Below are 20,435 nucleotides of genomic sequence, written 5' to 3' on the forward strand. Positions count from 1 at the left end.
AAATAAACTTGAAACTTGATAAGTTTTCTGAGATAAGTCTCCTGAAGCATACTGGTGAAAACGTCAGGACCTCTGAAAGGAGCACCAGTTTTGGCTTCTAGTTGCTTGAGGTCTGCTGTCCAGTAAGGACTTGGGACGATGATCTTGCATGCTGGCCATAAGATCATCCTGCTCTTTGTCAAAAAGCATTTGTCCCTTGAACAAGAGCCTGCTAAGCGTAGCCTTGGAGGTTGAATCACCTGCCCATTGTCTGATCCTTAGCATGTGTCGGGCAGAGATGTAGAATACTGAGACTCTCACCATGACTCTAATTACATCATAGAAACATGATAGCAGATAGGCCCATCTAGTCTACCCATCAGCAGTAACCATTATCTCTTTCTCTCTCCGAGAGATCCCACATGCCTATTCCAGATCCTTTTTAATTCAGATACAGTCTCTGTCTCCACCACCTCTTCTGGAAGACTATTCTATGCATCTACCATCCTTTCTGTAAAAAAGCATTTTCTCAGATTACTTCAGAGCCTATCACCTCTTAACATCATCCTATGCCATAGTAGATGACGACAGATAAAGACCCGAATGCCCTTTCATTGCAGAGTTTCCTTTCAAATGAAAGACTCGACATGTGCATTTACATTATGCAGGTATTTAAATGTCTCTATCATATCTCCCCTCTCCTACCTTTCCTCCAAATTATACAGATTGTGATCTTTAGGTCTGTCCCCATATGCCTTATCACGAAGACCACAAACCATTTTTGTAGCCTTCCTCTGGAGACTCCATCCTTTTTATATCTTTTTGAAGGTGCAGCCTCCAGAATTGTACACAATATTCTAAATGAGGTCTCACCAAAGTCTTATACAGGGGCATCAATACCTCCTTTTTCCTACTGGCCATACCTCTCCTTATGCAACCTAGCATCCTTCTAGCTTTCGCCGTCACCTTTTCAACCTGTTTGGCCACCTTAAGATCATCACATACAATCACACCCAAGTCCCGCTCTTCTGTCATGCACATAAGTTTTTCATCCCCTAAACTGTACCGTTACCTCAGGTTTTTGCAGCCCAAATGCATGACCTTGTATTTCTTAGCATTAAATTTTAGCTACCAAATTTCAGACCATTCTTCAAGCTTCGCCAGGTCTTTCTTCATGATATTCACACCATCTGGCGAGAATACTCTATTGCACATTTTGGTATCATCCACAAAGAGGTAAATCTTACCCGACAACCTTTCAGCAATATCGTTTATAAAAATGCTAAAAAGGCCCCAAGAACAAAACCTTGAGGCACACCACTGGTAACATCCCTTTCCTCAGAGCGATCTCCATTGATTACTACCCTCTGTTGCCTTCAACCAGTTTTTGACCAAGCCCGTCATTTTGGGACCTATCCCAAGGGCACTCAGTTTATTTATTAGATGTCTGTGTGGAAGACTGTCAAAGGCTTTGTTAAAATCTAAATACACCACATCTAGCGCACATCCTCTATTCAATTCTCTGGTCAAACAGTCAAAGAAATTGATCAGATTTGACCGACAAGACCTACCTCTAGTGAATCCATGTTGCCTTCGGTCCTGCAATACACAGGATTCCAGAAACTTGACCACTCTGTTTTAAAAGTGTTTCCATTAATTTTCTTACCACAGAAGTCAGACTTACCGGCCTGTAATTTCCTACTTCTTCAGGCTATGTGCTCAACTGGTTTCTGGGAAATAGATCATATAAGGTGTTTAAGAACGACACTTTCTCCTAAGCTGGGATAACTCGTGTGAAGTTCCACAAGGCTCCTTCCCTGTCCCCCACCCAGTTTAATATCTATCTTGTCTCCTTGGGAAATCTCCTGCAGAGTTTAAAGCTCAAATTCTTCATCTACGCGGATGACATTACTATTGTCATCCCGCTAACATCAGAGCTTCTAAATTCCCTATCAACTACTCTTAATCAGGTTGAACTTTGGATGTCTGCTTTTAGATTAAAGTTAAACTCAGAAAAAACTAAATTCTTCTTGGCAGCTCCCAACGACAAAATTAAGGAAACCACGATACTTGTGAATGGGTCCAATTATTGTATTGAACAATCCTTAAAAATACTAGGAGTTACTTTAGACAAATATCTTACCCTGGAGAAACATTCTGATCTAGTATTTAAGAGAAGTATCTCAGTGCTCTGGAAACTCCGCACCATAAAAAAATACTTTGACGACACCTCCTTCCGCTTGCTGGTACAATCCTCCATTCTCAGCATTCTGGATTACTGTAACATCATATATCTGGGCGCCTTTAAGAAAACCATAAGGAAGCTGAGGCTGGTTCAAAATACAGCCGTCCGTCTCATCTTTGGCTTGAACAAATGGGAACACGTTACCCCTTTCTACCATAAACTATACTGGTTACCATGCATCTGTTACAAATCAGTATTTGGTATGTCACAGAGTTATCTTTACCTCCACTTCAACTTGAGTCAAAACAACAAGAGCTTCTGCAGAATACATCTGTTTGCCTTTCCCTCATTAAAATTATGTCAATTTAAAAGGTTCTTTGAAAAACTTTTTCTTTTCAGGTGGCTAAACTAAATTCATGGCTCGCCCAAATTGTGCTTGATGCCTCCTCTTATCTTGACTTCAGAAAGCTGATCAAAACTCAATTATTCCATAGACTGAATTCTTAATGTTTTCCACAGACTGACTTTCTTAATGTATTTTATTACTATCTTTTTACTACTATTTTACTCATTATTCGATCCTTTAAGATTGTTGTACCCCCCACATTTGGCCTGTAAGTTCCTCCTTTTCCTTTTCTCATATCGTATGCATTTAATATGTTAACTCCAATGACTGCACTGTTTGTAATTCGATTAACTGATGTGAACCGCCTAGAACTCCCTGGGGTATGGCGGTATACAAAAAATAAAATTATTATTATTTATTACTTCCACTTTTGTGGAGAGGGACCACATCCGCCCTTCTCCAGTCCACTCCCAACTCTAGAGACTCATGGAAAAGATCAGTCAGCAGAACTATCAGAACTTCCCTAATTTCCTTCAGCACCCTCAGATGTACACCATCCAGACCCATTGCTTTGTCTACCTTTATTTTAGCTAGCTCCTCAAGAACACAACCCTCTGAAAATTGATCAGGGTCTATTACTCCTCCATCCTAATTCATGTTTGTCTTCTGTGGTCCCGCTCCTGGTGCATCAACCGTGAACACAGAACAGAAATATTTGTTATGCAATTCAGCCTTTTCTTTATCAGCTTCTACATATTCCTACCCTTCACCTTTGCGTCTCACAATGTCACTTTTGCACTTCTTCCTATCACTAATATATCTAAAAAATGTCTTGTGCCCCCGTTTTACCTTGTCAGCTATTTTTTTTTCCATTTGCATCTTTGCTTTACTGACTACCCGACCAGCCTCTCTTAACTTTTCCAGATATTTTTGCCTGTCTTCCTCTTTCTGTGATCTTTTGTAGTTTATAAAAGCTAACCTCTTGTTCCTAACCTTCTCAGCTTCTACTTTTGAGAACCAAAGCAGCCTTCTTTTCCTCTTACTTTTACTTGTCGCCCTTACAATCGCTCCTTTCAGTTTTGCCCACCGCATTTCCACTCCTTCCAGACGTTCCCATCCAGACAATAATTCCTTGATGTAAATCCCCATCTGATCAAAGTAAGTTTTTAAAAAGTCTAGAACTTTTACTTTTGAATGAGCCCTCTCTATACCCATCTTAATATTAAACTGTACCATGCAGTGATCACTGGATGCCAGATGCGCACCCACTGTAACATCAGAAACATTTTCCCTGTTTGTTAGTGCTAAGTCCAGTATGACCCCATCCTGTTTGGGTTCCATTACCAACTGCTGGAACAGTTCTCCTTGTAGAGAATCCAGAATCTCCTTACTTCTAGAAGACCCCAACCAACATACAGCATGTTAAAATCACCTATTAGCAAGATTTCCCTTTTTTTGATATATTCTGAATGTCTACTATTTAATCTCTATCTACTTCTTCCGTCTGTCAGCCACATAGTCCACCCCACCAGCACGAGCTGAGGTAATGGCTCAGCCGCTGTAATGTCCAGGGTTCGCAGCCATGACTGGCAGGCACGTGCTAATAAAAAGACTGCTGACACCACTTAACTCCCAGGGTCGGGGCTTCAAATTGCCTTCTGAGGACCATATCCACCCTATGGTCCTGTGTATTCTTTTCAGCATGACTCCTCCCTCACTGGGTAAGGATGTGTCTTTAGCCACCTGTTCCACCAGGGAGTCAACCTTTGGCATAGCAAACATTTGCTGGTACTCTTGATTCAGAGGATACAGCCCTTGATCCAGAGGATTCCACCCCTTAGAGCCTTCTGGGACCTCTCAGGCTCTGTAACCAGGAGTTTCACATCTGGATGCCATTGATAAGACATGGGCTGAGAACACTGAAATGACTGGGGCCGAGACAGATCAATTTTAAGCTCACAAAGAGACTCATAAATAATTTCTGGCAGAGCCAAAGACTTGAACAGTCACTTTATGAAGGAATCCTCTCCTAGATCCTTGGCTGAGACTCCATCCTGATCCTTAACATAGAAGGCTGAATGTCCCATCAGTGATGCCTCTCTTTGAGATAGTAAGGGAATCAAAATGAACTTTCATCCACTGAATCCCTGTCCAATTGACAATCAGAGTCAGGAAGGAGCTCTGTTCCCATAGAAGGGCTCTGAGGATTCTTAGAGGCGTGCAATTGATGGTCGCTCTTCAGCGGACCTAAACTGCATATTTTGGACGTGCGCATACACCTGCCAGAGCGGATTAATGAACTCTGGGATAGTAGTCACTCAGCCATTTCGCAAGGATCTTTCGGCTGCTGGTCGGACCTCCATGGACCAATCCTCAATCTACCCCAACTTCTCACAAAAAAGGGGGAGACGAAATGCAGCCAGCACCTTGAATGCCCTGAAGGAACGCTATTAGTGACTAAACAGCCTGCACTCTAGCCCCTGACCATAGGGGTGCACAAACACCAGGGAAATGGACCCTGAGCTCCACTAATCTTCAGTAGGCTGGCTTAAAACAGGTCCCAGAAGGGTATACCTGCCAGCTGCAGGTTTCAAGTCTGCTCCTCTCCATGCAGGTAGAGTAAATCTTTATCAAAAGGGATATGTGATATCACAAAAAAAAACAGATTAGAGCAAAAAACCACAAAACTATCACAAACTATAAGAAGAAATAAACTGAGCCGATCAGAAGGCACATTTCATGCTCGCCTGCTGAAAGAGAAGCTGAAGGGGGCAGCAGACTCCTGGGAGAATTAAGAGGTTTCAAAAGCTGTAACTGACATCTTTCTGCAGTATGCTTGTGAGAATGGACAGCATACCAATTCTTATTGCACTGGAATGTCATTTGTGACTTATCAATGCTGTTCAGCAAACACCAGCATTCTGTAGTAAACTAGCTCCTAATAGATCAACTGACTAGTGAAAGAGTCAAAAGCTGCAGAGCCAATATTTTTAGAAGAGCTTACTTAGATTAAAAGATTTAAATATTTTAAGAAAAAGAAAACCATTCCATCTCTACACATTAGCAGCTATTGTGACAACCTACTAATGTAATCTTTCAACAGGCTAATAATGAACTATGACACCAAAACTACACCCAACATGTGCTCACATCATTACAGGAATGACTTACCTTTGTGGAACCGCTCTCACAAATTTTTGCTAGCTGCCAAAGTATTACATAGTGAGTACACTGCAATGCATGAATGACAATCTGCAAATAGAGAGTCAGAAATAAAAAATATGTTCTTTATATTTCTAATACAAATAAGAATGTGTTGTAAACTACCCTGAGTTGACTTCTTCAAAATGGCAGTAAATAAATCTTAGAAATAAAATAAATACATACCTGTTCTGGCATATCTCCATTTTCAATACCAGTTTTCAACAGTTTGTAGTTGCTACCAAACAAATCCCACCTTGAAAGATCGTGAGCACTGCAAACAATATATATAAAATGTAAGAATGCATAGTTTTATTATGTTTTGTGTTTGTATTAAGTCATATAAAAGACAGAACACAAAACACACATTTAAAATATGCTAGAACTAATACTCTTGTAAAGTATAGCCTACAGTAGGTTGGGATAGCATGAAGCTTCAAGTGTATATTGTAAGATATGCTGGTTTTATTAGCCCTTTAAAAGGTAGCACACACAGATTAATGAAGTTATCTGAAACTCATTTTTTAAACTCTAATTAGTAAGTAAATTGAGCACCTTTTTAAGCTCTGAGTTCTGAAGAGTTTTTCAGACCTTGATAAAACTGATGTGAAATAAATTTTCTCTATTACTTTCTTATATTCTTCCTTAACACTAAGGGCTCCTTTTACTAAACTGTGCTAGTGGTTTTAGCATGCGCTACAATGCCCTGCGCACTAGACGCTAACACCTCCATAGAGCTGGCGTTAGTATTTTCTATGTAGCGCGGGGGTTAGCGCACGCTAATCTTCAGCGCGCACTAAAAACGCTACCGAAGCTTAGTAAAAGGAGCTCCAAGATCAAGAACTTTATAATTATTTGCAGTGCCTATGATTATACTGAAGTTCTGAGGAAAAGTTTAACTCTAGCTAGAGGGTTTTTTTACAGGATGGATGTAAAACATGGTTTACTGCACTACATATTTTTTCTAAGTAGCTGTGTTATTGTCTAAGTTTTTAAATCTTCTGATAGTATTTCTCTAGCTGTTTTATGATTGTGTTGCTTAGTTTGTTAATTACTTTTATGTGAAACAATGAACAGTATAGAAAAATACAATAATATGAAAAATAATGAGAAAGATTTTCCTCCAAGATTCACACAGCTTCTAGTACACAACAGGGAAAAGTAATATACTCCCCCCTCAAACATTTTTACTAAGCCTATGAGCATCAGAGCATTTAGTGCTCTGGGCCGCGGTAGAAACCTCTACCACTGTATAGTAAAAGGGGGCCATACTTTGCTGAAATGTTTGCTCCCTGATAGCAGCTCAGCAGTGTCAAAGACATAAATTGCATGCCCTGGGCATGTTAGTCACTTGTACATCCCAGAGCTTTTCATGGAAATAAAAAAAACAAAAAATTTGAGCAAGCACAGCATGGGATCTACACAATACTAGACCAGCTGTCAATTGATTCAACGATTAGCAAAGGGATTCTTAATATCTGAGGTCTGCACTGTAGGTAAAGCTTAGACTTTCTTACATACCAGCTTGACTGTTTCCACTACAATTATAATTGATTTGTTGCATTATCATTTACCACCTGGAGGCTTACTGTACAAAATCATGCTATTAAATAGAAAATAATTAACAAGAATATATTCTTCATTTTCTTGAATTTTACCTATATCTTTATTATAAGAGATACCCAGTGGAAACCCCTCAACTATCTGTCCCTATTTTTTTTTTCTTTTGCACAAATAGTCTTGGCTCTCTCTTCTTCCTACTTGATTCTCAAAATTTATTGACCATGGTCCACTCTCTCTTCTTTGTTCAAATAATTATGTAACACCTGTGATCCTGTCACTAATGATTTTTAGCAGCAAAGAAAGGTGTAATCAGAATAAAACAATTGATTTAAACTATTCAGTGTGTTAAATAAAACCTGCAGAAAATGGACAAAATATGTTGACAGCTACATGAAATTTGGATTTATATTCCATCGTTAATTTCATGAGAAAGCTAACTAACTTCTCTACATTTAGGGCAGATTTGCAAAGCTATGAGATCTGGAAAAAAAAAACCACCCTATAAATGTTATTCAGTAGGTGTGTTAGATATTTATAAGCAGATCTGATTCATCTGCCATTCACCCAAATTTTTCCCCCAAATCTAAAAGAGAAATTAAGTCTTATCTGTTAATTTTCTTTCCTTTAGTGACACCATATCAGTTCATGAACTACTTGGTTATGTGTCCATCAAGCAGCAGGTGGAAATAAAGAGTTGTGCTGTACCTTATTAGAAGATTTGTGGCTCAAACAATTCACTAGTCAATATTCAACCTGCAGCTGTCAGCGTTTTGTTTTTAACATTGACTGCCATGAGCAGAATTAGCCTGGCACTAAATATCCAAAGCTAATTTGGGCAGAATTAGCCTGGCACTAAATATCCAAAGCAAATTTGGGCAGAATTAGCCTGGCACTAAATATCCAAAGCAAATTTGGCATGTGCTAGCTACTGGGTCTTATGCAGGTCCCAGTCAATATTCTGACAGAACCTACATGAGTTTCTGGCCAGTCTCCAACCCCTAGACCCCAGAAGGTCAAGAAACCATACTCTTCAAATTTCCTTTCACGGGCAGAATTAGCCTGGCACTAAATATCCAAAGCTAATTTGGAATAGTCTTATTTCCTTTTTAGTTATGCCTTTATAAAGGGCATTGCAATAGTCTATGCAAGAGATCACAAGAGAATGGATCAGGGTGTTCAGAGATGAAGGTTCAAGCAACTTAGAAAGAGAACCGATCATTCGTAAACGGTAGAAACAGCGCTGGGCCACTGTACTAATGTGAAGATGAAAATGGAATTTATCAAAGGTAACTCCTAACAATTTTAAAGACGATACCACTTTGATAGAGAGGGATTTGAGTTTTTAGAGGGGCCTGTAGAGACAATCCCTCTCTGATGGGAAAAATCATTAGTTTGGATTTTTCAATGTGGAGGGACAACATGTTGAAATCTAGCCATGACTTAATTTTTTCCAATTTCTGATTTATAATTGTTACCTCATCCGGGTTATTTAAATCGATAGGATGAATTAGATGAACATCATCTGAGTAAGCGAACATTGTGAAACCAATCGATTGACCTAGAATTAATAGAGAGGCTAAGAAAATACAGTATTGAAAAGTAAAGGTGATAGATTCGAACCCTGTGGGATGCCATATTCGATCTAAAAAAGAATCTGTGGTTGTTGCATTAAAGGTTATTTTAGAGGTCCGTTCTGAAAAGAATGATGAGAACCAATCCATAACCTGATCTGTGATACCGATTTTGTTGAGACGTGACAGAAGAAGCTTGTGATCTATCGTGTCAAATGCTGAAGAGAGGTCTAAGGACATGAGTAGAACTGATTGGTGGTGGTCAAAATGATAAAGTATTTTTGTGGTCAGGCCTATGAGTGAAAGTTCTGTGGAGTGGTGTTGACGGAAACTGGTTTGATTCAGATGAAACACTTTGGTCTTTTCCATGAAGTCAGAAATTTGGCGGAAGATGATTTTTTCGGTAAGCTTAGCCAAGAAAGGGATATTCGCTATGGGTCGGTAATTTAACAATTCTTGTACGCTGATTTTATGATCTTTGATTATGGGGTAAATGATTGCCTTTTTCCATGTTTTGGGAGATGATGATGCACATACAACTGAGTATGAGAAAAGAGGGACTAAACTACAATAAAAATAGGAAAGATAGTGGGAGTACACATGACAGATTTGTCCTGTTGTTCATCAAGGATTTCACAGTTGGGTCTATAAAAATTTGGAGGTCAGTTGAATGCATCGATAAAAAGAAAAGTCTAAGTCAATCTTGTATTGAGTAAGGGATGTCTGAAAATGCAGGTATGGGAGCAATAGATACCATAGTTGAGGTCCTTGTACTGAGAATATCAAATTTTTTGTATGCTCATGTATTATCTTTTTATAACTGGGCACAGTTAGCTGATTTTGGTTGAGAGATCTTAATGTTGCCTCAGGGTTTCCACAGCTAAATGTCCGAGATGGCGAATATTGCACTAGGTAATGAGAAAGATAAGTATGTTTCCCTGTATTATGCACTTTAAAGAATAAAAGTAGTAGTTTGTAAGTGATTCTGTAATGGGCAACCAGTGTGCTGTTTTCAATTGTGATGTGATTATGATCGTGTTTGTCAGTGGGACCCAACATGATCTATGCTTCAGTAAATCTGTGCCTTCCCAGTGATATTTGAAGGAGTGAGGAAAATATGGATGAATTTTGATTGAAATGGATGTGTACAAGTGATAATAGTGGCAGAATGAATAAAATGTGTGTGAGAAATGGATTGAAAATAAAGATGGTAATAAGAGTATTTATTAATATTGATTAAATATGTCCAAATGGTTATGGTAATAAAATGAGAATGGTATGAGTGGGTGATTATTGGTACAAATGGTGATCAAGATGTTTTTAGAAGTGAACAAATCCTTACATGCAACCATGTGTGAAGTATGGTATTTAACAACAAAAATTATTTAGCCGCAAAGAAACTTTCAATTTAAGGAATATGAATATCATATTAAGTCATCCCATACCCTTGATGTTATATTTAAAGTGTCAAAGAAATTCATATATATTTTCAGACTATTCCACGTATGAGATGCTATTTCTATACAAGCTTCACCTAGTATGTTTTTTGCACTGTAAGTACTTTCTGAGTTTATTAGGTTTTAAGCCCCACTTTTACATTGAGTTTTTAATATCATTTAAAGTATCTAGGACCATGGATGTGAAAAGAGGTGTACCACAGGGTTCGACTCTTTCAGCCACACTTTTCAATATTTGTATGTCCATATTAGGAGTTGTGTTTCAGAAGTTAGGAGTACAATATAGGCTGTATGCAGATGATATACTATTTTTTCCCAGTAGGTAAAGATGCCCATGAGATGGAGAAGTGTTTGCAAGGTTACATGGAGTAGATTGTGGAATGGATGGATTGAAAGATTAGGTTTCTTGCTTCTGCTAATCTTCCTTCTTGTATATCTCCTCTGGAGGCTGAACTAAAGGGGTCCTGGTAGTCGTGAAAGCCTGATACATCATATCCACAAATTCTGGCGGAAAATAGTCCCCTGTGGCCAGAGCTGATCTGCGGGACTCAGATTCGGAATGGTTTCAAGACTTATGAGACTTTCCCCGGAACTGTGCTTGTGTTTCGCAAAAGTACCCTCCTCACCCAATTTTGGCATCCTGGATGCTAGTGTCTCTGGCAGAATTGGAGGAAAGCAGGGCCTCTCTGGAGGAGGATAGTGCAGAATCCACACACGGTTTATGCCCCTTGCGGGCGGTGGTGCACAGAATACATGGCTGCAAAACTGCAAGACATCTGCCACATTTAGGCATGAATCCATGCCATCCTGTCCTGAAGTGGCCATCTGTGAAGTTTGGAGCAAAAACGAAGCTTCTAAGTCCAAACAATATAGTTTTAAAAAGTTTAAAGAAAATCCAAGATGGCCCCTGCGGGTGCCGATTTTGACAGATAAACGGCCGTTAAAAACGCAGGAAATGCTAAAAACGGCGATTTTAGGATTTTACAGGTGGGGGGACTAGGGCATGCAAGGAAACCTCCCAAAACCCCAATTTGAGCATCCTCCAAAATCGTCGAACTCTGTGACTCACCAACACCACAGACACATGTGCTGCAATGCATTTCTACAAGCATAGGAAAATCAGTACCTCAGGAGCTGATTAAACTGCATTTTTCAGGTCTTCTGACCGCCTCACCTTCCCTGTCACCTCAGATCACGACCACCAGGACCCCTCTAGTTCAGCCTCCAGAGGGATTGTACAAGAAGTGATGATTATAAAAAACCCAAAGGACTGTTTAGAATTGGAGAATGTAAATGTGATGGGAGAGCAATTATCGGTTAAAAAAAGATATGAATATGTCAGGGGTGTGCTTGGATAAGTCATTGACAATGGGAAATCAAATACTGAAGACAATTCAGATGGGGTACATGCAGTTGCAAATGTTGTAAATGTATAGGTTAAAAAACCAATGCTTCAGTATCATGATTTTCGCACTGTGGTGCAAGCGTTGATTTTAAGGTGGTTGTGAAAGTAAGGATGAGGGCATTGCAACTACTGATGAATTCAGCAGCAAGGCTTATTACTGGTGTATCTAGAATGACTCATATAACACCAATTCTGAAACAGCTAAATCGGTTACCAATACAGCAAAGAGTACAATATAAAATATTCTCATTCAATATAATAATCTAATAGAATATAATATACAATTGTATATACAATATACAATTACAATATAATTACAATATAATATTCTTAATATAAAATATACATTACATCAGGTACCATGTATCTCCAATTGTATTTCAGGAGTAGTTAGAAATTTACCAGCCAAGAAACAAGCATGAAATTAAATCTGAACAGAGATAGGATGATTACTCATTCTAGGATAGGTGGTGCCATGTTGTCAGTAGGAGGAGTAAAACTACGGAATGCTTTAACAGGATCTTTGTGTTTATGTGCATTTAGATTTGGTTTTAAAAAAAACTGTTGAAGGCTCAACTGCTTGTGAATGCTTTTATGTAATGCAATACATTTTCTAGAGATTAGTGATGCTGGGAGATGGGAAGAGAGGCTTTGTGACAGTATATGTAGAATTTTATAATTCCACATTTAAAAATCTAGAGGCACTATTTGATTTTTGAGGTCTTTGTAAGGAGGTGCAGAATAAGGTGGCTTTGATGATTATGTAAGTAATGTTTTATTTTTATGTTCTTATGTAAACCACTTAGGTTTTATGCGGTATAAATTTTTTAAAATAAATAAATTTCATGTTCCAGAGCCATTTATCATTCTGAATTTCTCAAATGGTTTCAGTTTTACCCACACCAGTAATCCACTTTCTGTTTAGACTCACCCTCGTATTTTTTATTATATTATCCATATAACATTACATTAGTGATTTCTATTCTGCCATTACCTTGCGGTTCAAGGCGGATTACATAAGAATTGTCATAAAGTTACAAGTATATAGGCGGATTACATAAGAATTATCAAGAAATTAAAGTAGTACATGTTGGGTATTTTTTACATTTTAGATTTGATAGGAGTAGACAGTGTGGTAGGTGGAGCTTGGGAAGGAACTGGTCGTGTTAAATAGGTTTTATGTATTTTTTGAAGAGTAGAGTTTTTATTTCTTTTTTGAAGGTTTTGTAGTCAGTAGTTGAAGACAGCAGATTGGTGATTTGTCTGTCTAGTTTTGCTGCTCTGTTAACCATTAGGTTGTCATATAGTTTTCTTTGTTTGAAATTTTTGATTGGTGGATGTGTGAATAGTGAGTGGGTTCTTCTTTGTCTGGTTGAGGTGGCTTGAATTAGTTGGTTGTTCCAGTAGGTTGGGCTGTCTCCGTTAATAGCTTTGAACAGTAAGAAATAGAAGTTGAAGTGTACTCTTGCTTGTATTGAGAGCCAGTGTGAGTTGTGGTATGCCTCTGTGATGTGGTCATATTTTTTCAATGAGTAGATGAGTCTTAGGGCTGTATTTTGTATTGTTTGTAGTTGCTTTATCATGGCCGCTGGGCAGGTGAGGTATAATATGTTGCAGTAGTCTATTAGTCCAAGAATAAGAGATTGTACCAAAAGTTGGAATTGTTTCCTGTTGAAGAATTTTCGAATTTGTCTTAGGTTTCTCATAGTTGCGAATGATGCTTTTATTATTTTGTTGATTTGTGGACATAGTGCTGAGGTATAGTTATAATCTTTATTTTACACCACACACTTTTCACTCATATTCCTAATCACCCACTTATACCATTCTCATTTTATTACCATCACCACTCAAACACATTTATTTTAATCAATATTAATAAATACTTATTACAATTTTTATCATCAATCCATTTTTCTTTCAAATTGTATTCATTCTGTCACTATTATCACTTGTATAAACAACTCAAGTAAATGAGAAATATATATATATATTTCGAAGTATATATATATAACTACAAACTTACTCTCTCAAAATTCAGCAAACACACGATCATAATGAGAAATACAAAGCCCTAAAATAGAAGAAGGGCAATGATCACAAAAATTGTATTCCAAAACCAGGGTTAAACACCTAAAACAGCTTAAGCGTCAGAAATTACCTCGAGGTAGGAAAAAGTCTCAGAGCCCCTCCTCCACCAGCGGCTACAAAAAATGGAGAACTATACGGGGTATAATCAAGTCACTGGCATAAAAAAAAACCTCGAATAAATTTCTAACAAAAAAGCCTTGTGCAATGCAACCTCTGGTTAAGAATACAGCCACTCAGCACAACACAATGTTTCAGTAGAGGAGTACCACTGTGGTCTATTGTTTCTTTGCTGTTTACGTACTGATTTGATGTAGCGGTTGGTTGCTTCTTGTAAGGTTGATTTCAGAATTGACCACATTACTTCTACATTATCTATTTTGGCATGGTTTTGCAGTGCCCGATGGACGAAATCTCTCATGCTTTCGAAGTTTGTGCCCTTAAAGTTGAGGACCTTGGTTGATGTGCTTGACTTAGTGAAACCTTTCCTGAGGTTGACCACAACATGATATGGTTCAACCTCAGGAAAGGTTTCACTAAGTCAAGCACATCAACCAAGGTCCTCAACTTTAAGGGCACAAACTTTGAAAGTATGGGAGATATCGTCCATCGGGCACTGCAAAACCATGCCGAAACAGATAATGTAGAGGTAATGTGGTCAACTCTGAAATCAACCTTACATGAAGCAACCAATCGCTACGTCAAATCAGTAAGTAAACGGCGAAGAAACAATAGACCACAGTGGTTCTCTGCGGAGATCTCAGACCTCATAAAAAAGAAGAAAAGAGCGTTCATCCTCTACAAACATTCAGGGAAGCGAGAATCCAAGGAAGCCTATCTGGCAAAGTCAAAAGCGGTCAAAACGGCAGTCAGGGAGGCCAAACTCCGAATGGAGGAGAACCTTGCGAAGAACATCAAGAAGAGCGATAAATCCTTCTTCCGGTATATTAGTGACAGAAAAAGAAACACAGATGGAATAGTACGCCTTAGGAAATCCGACGGGAACTATATAGAATCGGACTCCGACAAAGCCAAACTTTTAAATGAATACTTCTGCTCGGTCTTCACTTGCGAGGCCGGGATCCGGTCCTCAGCTGCCCACGAGGGAAAACTCGGAAGACCAGTATCGAAATTTTGAGTTTACGCCCAGCAGTGTCTACGAGGAGCTATCAAGACTCAAGGTGAACAAAGCTATGGGACCGGACAAACTAGACCCCAGGGTGCTCAGGGAGTTGAGTGACGTCCTGGCGGAACCGTTATCCGCGCTCTTCAATCTTTCCTTAAGTACAGGAAGAGTCCCGTTGGATTGGAAAATGGCTAACGTCATTCCACTCCATAAAAAGGGATGCAGGACGTAGGCTGAGAATTATAGACCGGTGAGTCTCACATCGATAGTGAGTAAACTTATGGAAACACTAATCAAACGCCAATTGGATACGATCCTGAACGAGGAGAATCTACGAGATCCCCATCAACATGGTTTTACAAAGGGAAGGTCCTGCCAATCAAATCTGATCAGCTTCTTTGACTGGGTAACAAGAAAGCTTGATATAGGGGAGTCATTGGACGTCGTGTACTTGGACTTCAGCAAAGCGTTTGTTAGCGTCCCACACCACAGGTTATTGAGCAAGATGGGTTCGATGGGACTGGGTGAAACATTAATCGCATGGGTTAGGGACTGGCTTAGTGGTAGACTTCAGAGGGTAGTGGTAAATGGTACCCTCTCCGATACGACGGAGGTGATCAGCGGAGTGCCGCAGGGCTCAATCTTGGGCCCGATTCTATTTAACATCTTCGTAAGAGACTTGGCTGAGGGGCTTCGAGGTAAAATTACATTATTCGCCGTTGACACCAAACTATGCAACATGGTAGGCAACCGCACAACAGATGAAAGCACAGTGCCCGACAAAAGCTTAATGCCCGACAGTATGACGCAGGACCTACTCCTGCTGGAGCATTAGTCAAAGACTTGGCAACTAAGTTTCAATGCCAAAAAATGCAAGGTCATGCACCTTGGCAGCAAAAATCCATGCAGGACTTACACCCTAAATGGTGAGATCCTAGCAAGGACTGTAGCAGAACGTGACTTGGGGATGATCATTAGCGAAGACATGAAGACTGCCAATCAAGTGGAGAAAGCTTCATCCAGGGCTAGACAAATCATGGGCTGTATCTGTAGAAGTTTCGTCAGCCGTAAGCCTGAGGTCATAATGCCGTTGTTCAGATCCATGGTGAGACCCCATCTGGAATACTGTGTACAATTCTGGAGGCCGCATTATTAAAAAGATGTGCGGAGAGTTGAGTCGGTTCAGCGAATGGCCACCAGGATGGTCTCAGGTCTCAAGGATCTCCCGTATGAGGAATGACTGGGTAAGTTGCAGCTGTACTCACTCGAGGAACGCAGAGAGGGGAGACATGATCGAGACGTTCAAATATGTCACAGGCCGTATCGAGGTGGAAGAGGATCTCTTTTTCCTTAAAGGACCCACGGCAACAAGAGGGCATCCGTTGAAAATCAGGAGTGGCAAATTTCTTGGCAAGTTACTTTACTAACGCACCGCAAAGGTAAGGGTGAGGGAGGGAGATTCTCGGGCTGCGCGAGGGGTGGTGAAGGGCAGTGAGGTAGTGAGAAGGAAGGGTGGTGAAGGGGAGAAGATGCTGAAGGGAAATGGGGAAGACAGAGTGGGCAGAAGACACTGAAGGGAAATGGGGATTAGGGAAGACAAGAAGACGCTGAAGGGAAATGGGAAAGACAGACTGTAGAGAAGACGCTGGAAGGGAAGATGACAGAGATGCCAGACTATGGGGGGAGCGGAGAGAAGAAGATGGGTGCCAGATCAATTTGGGGGGGTGAAGGGAGAGGCACTATAACAGAGCAAATGGGAGACGCTGAAAGAAGACAGACAGTGGATGGAAGGAATTGAATGTGAAGATGAGGAAAGCAGAAACCACACAACAAAGGTAGAAAAAAAAATTTCTATTCATTTATTTCCTTTTTTTTGCTTTAGGATAAAGTGGTATATTAGTTGTGTTGATAAAAATTTATAAACAAAGCCCTACCAGCTGAACATCTCTTTCTCTAGTTCAGCAGCCAGAACTTTGATTTATAAGGAAGGAATAAGCTAAATATTGCAGTACTGAAGCTTGTATGGATGCTTCAGGGATAGTAGTCAAGGGAAGAGGCAGGGACAGTGGTCGCGGGGACGGGGCAGTGACGGGGACAAATTATTTCCCCATGTTGTTCTCTAGATCTTTGTAACATCCCTACTGAAAAACAAAGCTCTAAATCGGAAAAAGCAAGTAGGATGCTTATGGATAAGCTGGCACTTATAATCACTCATACAAGAAAAATTCAAAACCCATGGTACTCTCCTGAACTGGGTTTAATAAAAAAACAACTATGCTCACTGAAGAGAAAATTGCGACAAAACAAAACTCCATCAAATTTGTCTAAATACTTAAGAGTAGGCGGATTTCTATAAAAAGAAAATCAATACGGCTAAAATAAATTATTATTATAGAAATTGAATGAAGAAAGCAAGAAATTAGTCCACTTTCTTTTCAATCTTAAAAACTTTAACAGAATTCAAACAAAAAGAGTCCAAAAGGTAATCTTTTGCCCTCAGCTCAAGAGTTGGCAGACTTTTTTACCAAAAAAAATAAGCAACATACATATCCAGATTTCCAACAAAGTCGGGCAAGAAAACGAGCCAACAGATTCTAATCGTTCCATGCCCATATCAAAATGTGCTAACTTCTCCATCCCATCAATTAGCGATCTTCAACACCTTCTACTAAGTTTAAACACTAAAGGTGCCAAAGCCGAGACGATACCCCTTTGATTCTAAAACGTTTCTTCTCTTATTTCGGTCCATTCATTCAAACAATCATTTCGCACAGTCTTACTTCTGAATCCCTCCCAGGGAATTAATCACTCATTTACCCCATAATAAAAAGACCCAAAAGGAAACCACAGCAACTGTTCTAACTACCGGCCTATAGCTAATATCCATTCCTCGCTAAATTAACAGAGCGCATCGTGTTCAATCAACTTTCTGAGTTTGTCAAGACAACCACAGTCCTTCATCCTAATCAGACAGGTTTTAATCAAAATCATTCTACCAAACACTCTCTGATTGGCTTGACTTCATCCATTCTTTACTATCTATATCACCATTGATCTACTATTCTTATATCTTTGGACTTATCTGCCGCATTCAATACGATCGACCATCATCTCTTACTAAAAAGGCTCGAGTCAACAGACATAAGCGGTTCAGTTCAGGCATGGTTCAAATCTTACTTTTCAGAATGAACCTCAAGGGTTAAATTTAACAATTCAATTTCAAAAACTTCAACCAACAACCACGGAATCCCTCAAGGCTTAATACTATCTCCCCTTTTATTCAATATCTTCACAGATACTTTACTAACTCTGTGCCAATCTATCTGGTTCTCAGTTTTCACCTACGCTGATGATTTTCAGCTCCTTCATCCAGTTAACTCTGTTTATTTGAGGCATTACCAGATCTAATTGCTGCATCTTTACAGGGGTTGAGTATGGATACCCAGCCTGCTCCTTTCATTTCTTTAACTACTTCTCCCTGGCTCTGCAGTGTTTGTTCACAATCTGTGAACTTTCCTGGCATCCGGGTATGACTCTCATGAGGGTCCTTTATGGAAAACTCGGGCTATGTCCAGCTTGCATCCTTGAGCACAGGAGTGTCCGCAGCTTTTGTGGAACCCAATGGGAGATTCCCTGATGGCTCAGATGACCCAGCATAACTCTCTCCCTAGTGATGGGACAGTTGTGTTGCAAGCTATGCAAATCAGCCGGGTGGATGTAGTTCTCCGGAAAGTTTTGAACCAGCTAATTTAGCCCTTAGAGCTGCGGTACCTATGTCCTTTGTGGCACGCCTTGTCTAGCTCAGCTACAAACATCTTTTCCTCATCTTTTGTGGGCTGAGATGGACTACATGGCAGATGGCTTCGATGCCCTTTTGCACTGGGTTCGACAGTGGGATGTTGATTTCACCTCCAAGGCAACTCTTGCGTGGCTACCTTTTCAGGGGCCGTTGTTGTTGACCTCATGTGTTTGGTAATGGCCAATCACACGAAGACTTACTGGATAGTAGAGCATGCTGTGAATTTTCCCTTGTGTGGCTCCTGCCAAAATTTTCATGACAACAAACAAGATTCTCCATCTTTTCTGCAAAGATTTCTCATGGTTCCAGGCTATAGGAGTGCTCTGTCTGCCTGTCTGTCTGCCTGAATGACTCAATAATGCCAGGAAGCCGAGGGCCCCTGTACAGATAGGGGTTTCTGTTCTCGGAGTTTCGATCTGCCTGGCGGTATATTATTAAAGTCCAGTCATGGAATGTATTCAGTTGGGCTACAAGCTGGATTTGCCCTACCTCTGTCAAACTAGTTTGTGTCTTCTCCTGTTGGGAGCCCCAACACAATGAGCTCACTCCAGGCTGCTGTTCAGCGCTTGATGGATATTCAAGCAGTAGAGCCGGTGCCAAGCTAACATTCAGTTCAGACAGATACTCTGTTTAGTTTATTGTTCCTAAGATAGGTTCAACAGATTGAAGACAGATTCTGATTTTGCAGCAATTCCATCTGGCTCTCAAGCTTCCTCGGTTCAGGATGGAGGCTACGTGGTTGGTCCTTCCAGCAAAGTTTCTGGGGGACTTTCTGGCCTCCCTGGATCTTATGGAGGTGAATTTACACATCCCCATTTTTCTAGAATACCGCAGGCTTCTGCAGTTTCATGTGCTGGATCAGCTTTGACAGTTTTCAGCCCTGCCTTTTGGGCTGGCAACCGCACCTCGGACCTTCACCACAGTGATGGTGTTAGTAGTGCTCCTCTGAGGAAGATGGAGTTGTGGGTTCCCCTTATCTGGCTGCCTGGTTGCTCAGAGCACCCTTGGAACATGGGCTCAATCCCATAGTGACAGTGCTCCATATACTGGAGGACCTGGGCTGAATTGTCAACTTAAAAAAAACCCAAATTACATTACATTAATGATTTCTATTCCACCAATACCTTGCAGTTCAAGGCGGATTACATAAAAGTTTTCAGAGATTACATAAAAATTTACATAAAAATTTGCAGGAATAGCATAAGATGTCATAAGAGTTACATAAGAATTACCAAAGAGTTGTCAAGATCTTAAGGTGATAAGTGTTGGGTAATAAGAATTACCAAAGAGTTGTCGGGATCTTAAGGTGGTAAGTGTTGGGTAAAAGGAGGCATTTTAGCATTAGTTGGGTAGTTAGAAGCATATTAGAGTATATTAAGGGTGTAGAGTGGGTAGGTGGGGTTTAGGTAGGAATTGGTCGTATTAGATAGGTTTTATGTATTTTTTGAAGAGTAGGGTTTTAGTATCTTTCTTGAAGGTTTTGTATTCTGTGGTCGATGACAACAGAATGGTGACTTGTCTGTCTAGTTTAGCTGCTTTGGTGGCTATTAGGTTGTCATATAGTATTTTTTTCGTTTGACATTTTGGATGATGGGTGTGTGAAAAGTGAGTGGGTTCTCCTGTGCTTGGATGAGGATTGAGTTGGTTATTTCAGTAGGTTGGGCTTTCTCCGTTGATAGCTTTGAATAGTAGGCAATAGAATTTGAAGTGTACTC

General features: G+C 40.0%; 1 protein-coding gene across 1 annotated transcript in view; it reads right to left on the bottom strand.

Annotated features, from left to right (window-relative positions):
* The window catches only part of STAG2 (stromal antigen 2), a 613,131-nt gene that overhangs the window by 206,083 nt on the left and 386,613 nt on the right, over window positions 1-20,435 (bottom strand). The window contains 2 exon segments of the mRNA XM_033944545.1: window positions 5,682-5,762; window positions 5,898-5,985. Of these exon segments, the coding sequence (XP_033800436.1) occupies window positions 5,682-5,762; window positions 5,898-5,985 (169 nt within the window).

Source organism: Geotrypetes seraphini, chromosome 5 (genome assembly GCF_902459505.1).
Source record: "Geotrypetes seraphini chromosome 5, aGeoSer1.1, whole genome shotgun sequence".
Taxonomy (NCBI): Eukaryota; Metazoa; Chordata; class Amphibia; order Gymnophiona; family Dermophiidae; genus Geotrypetes; species Geotrypetes seraphini.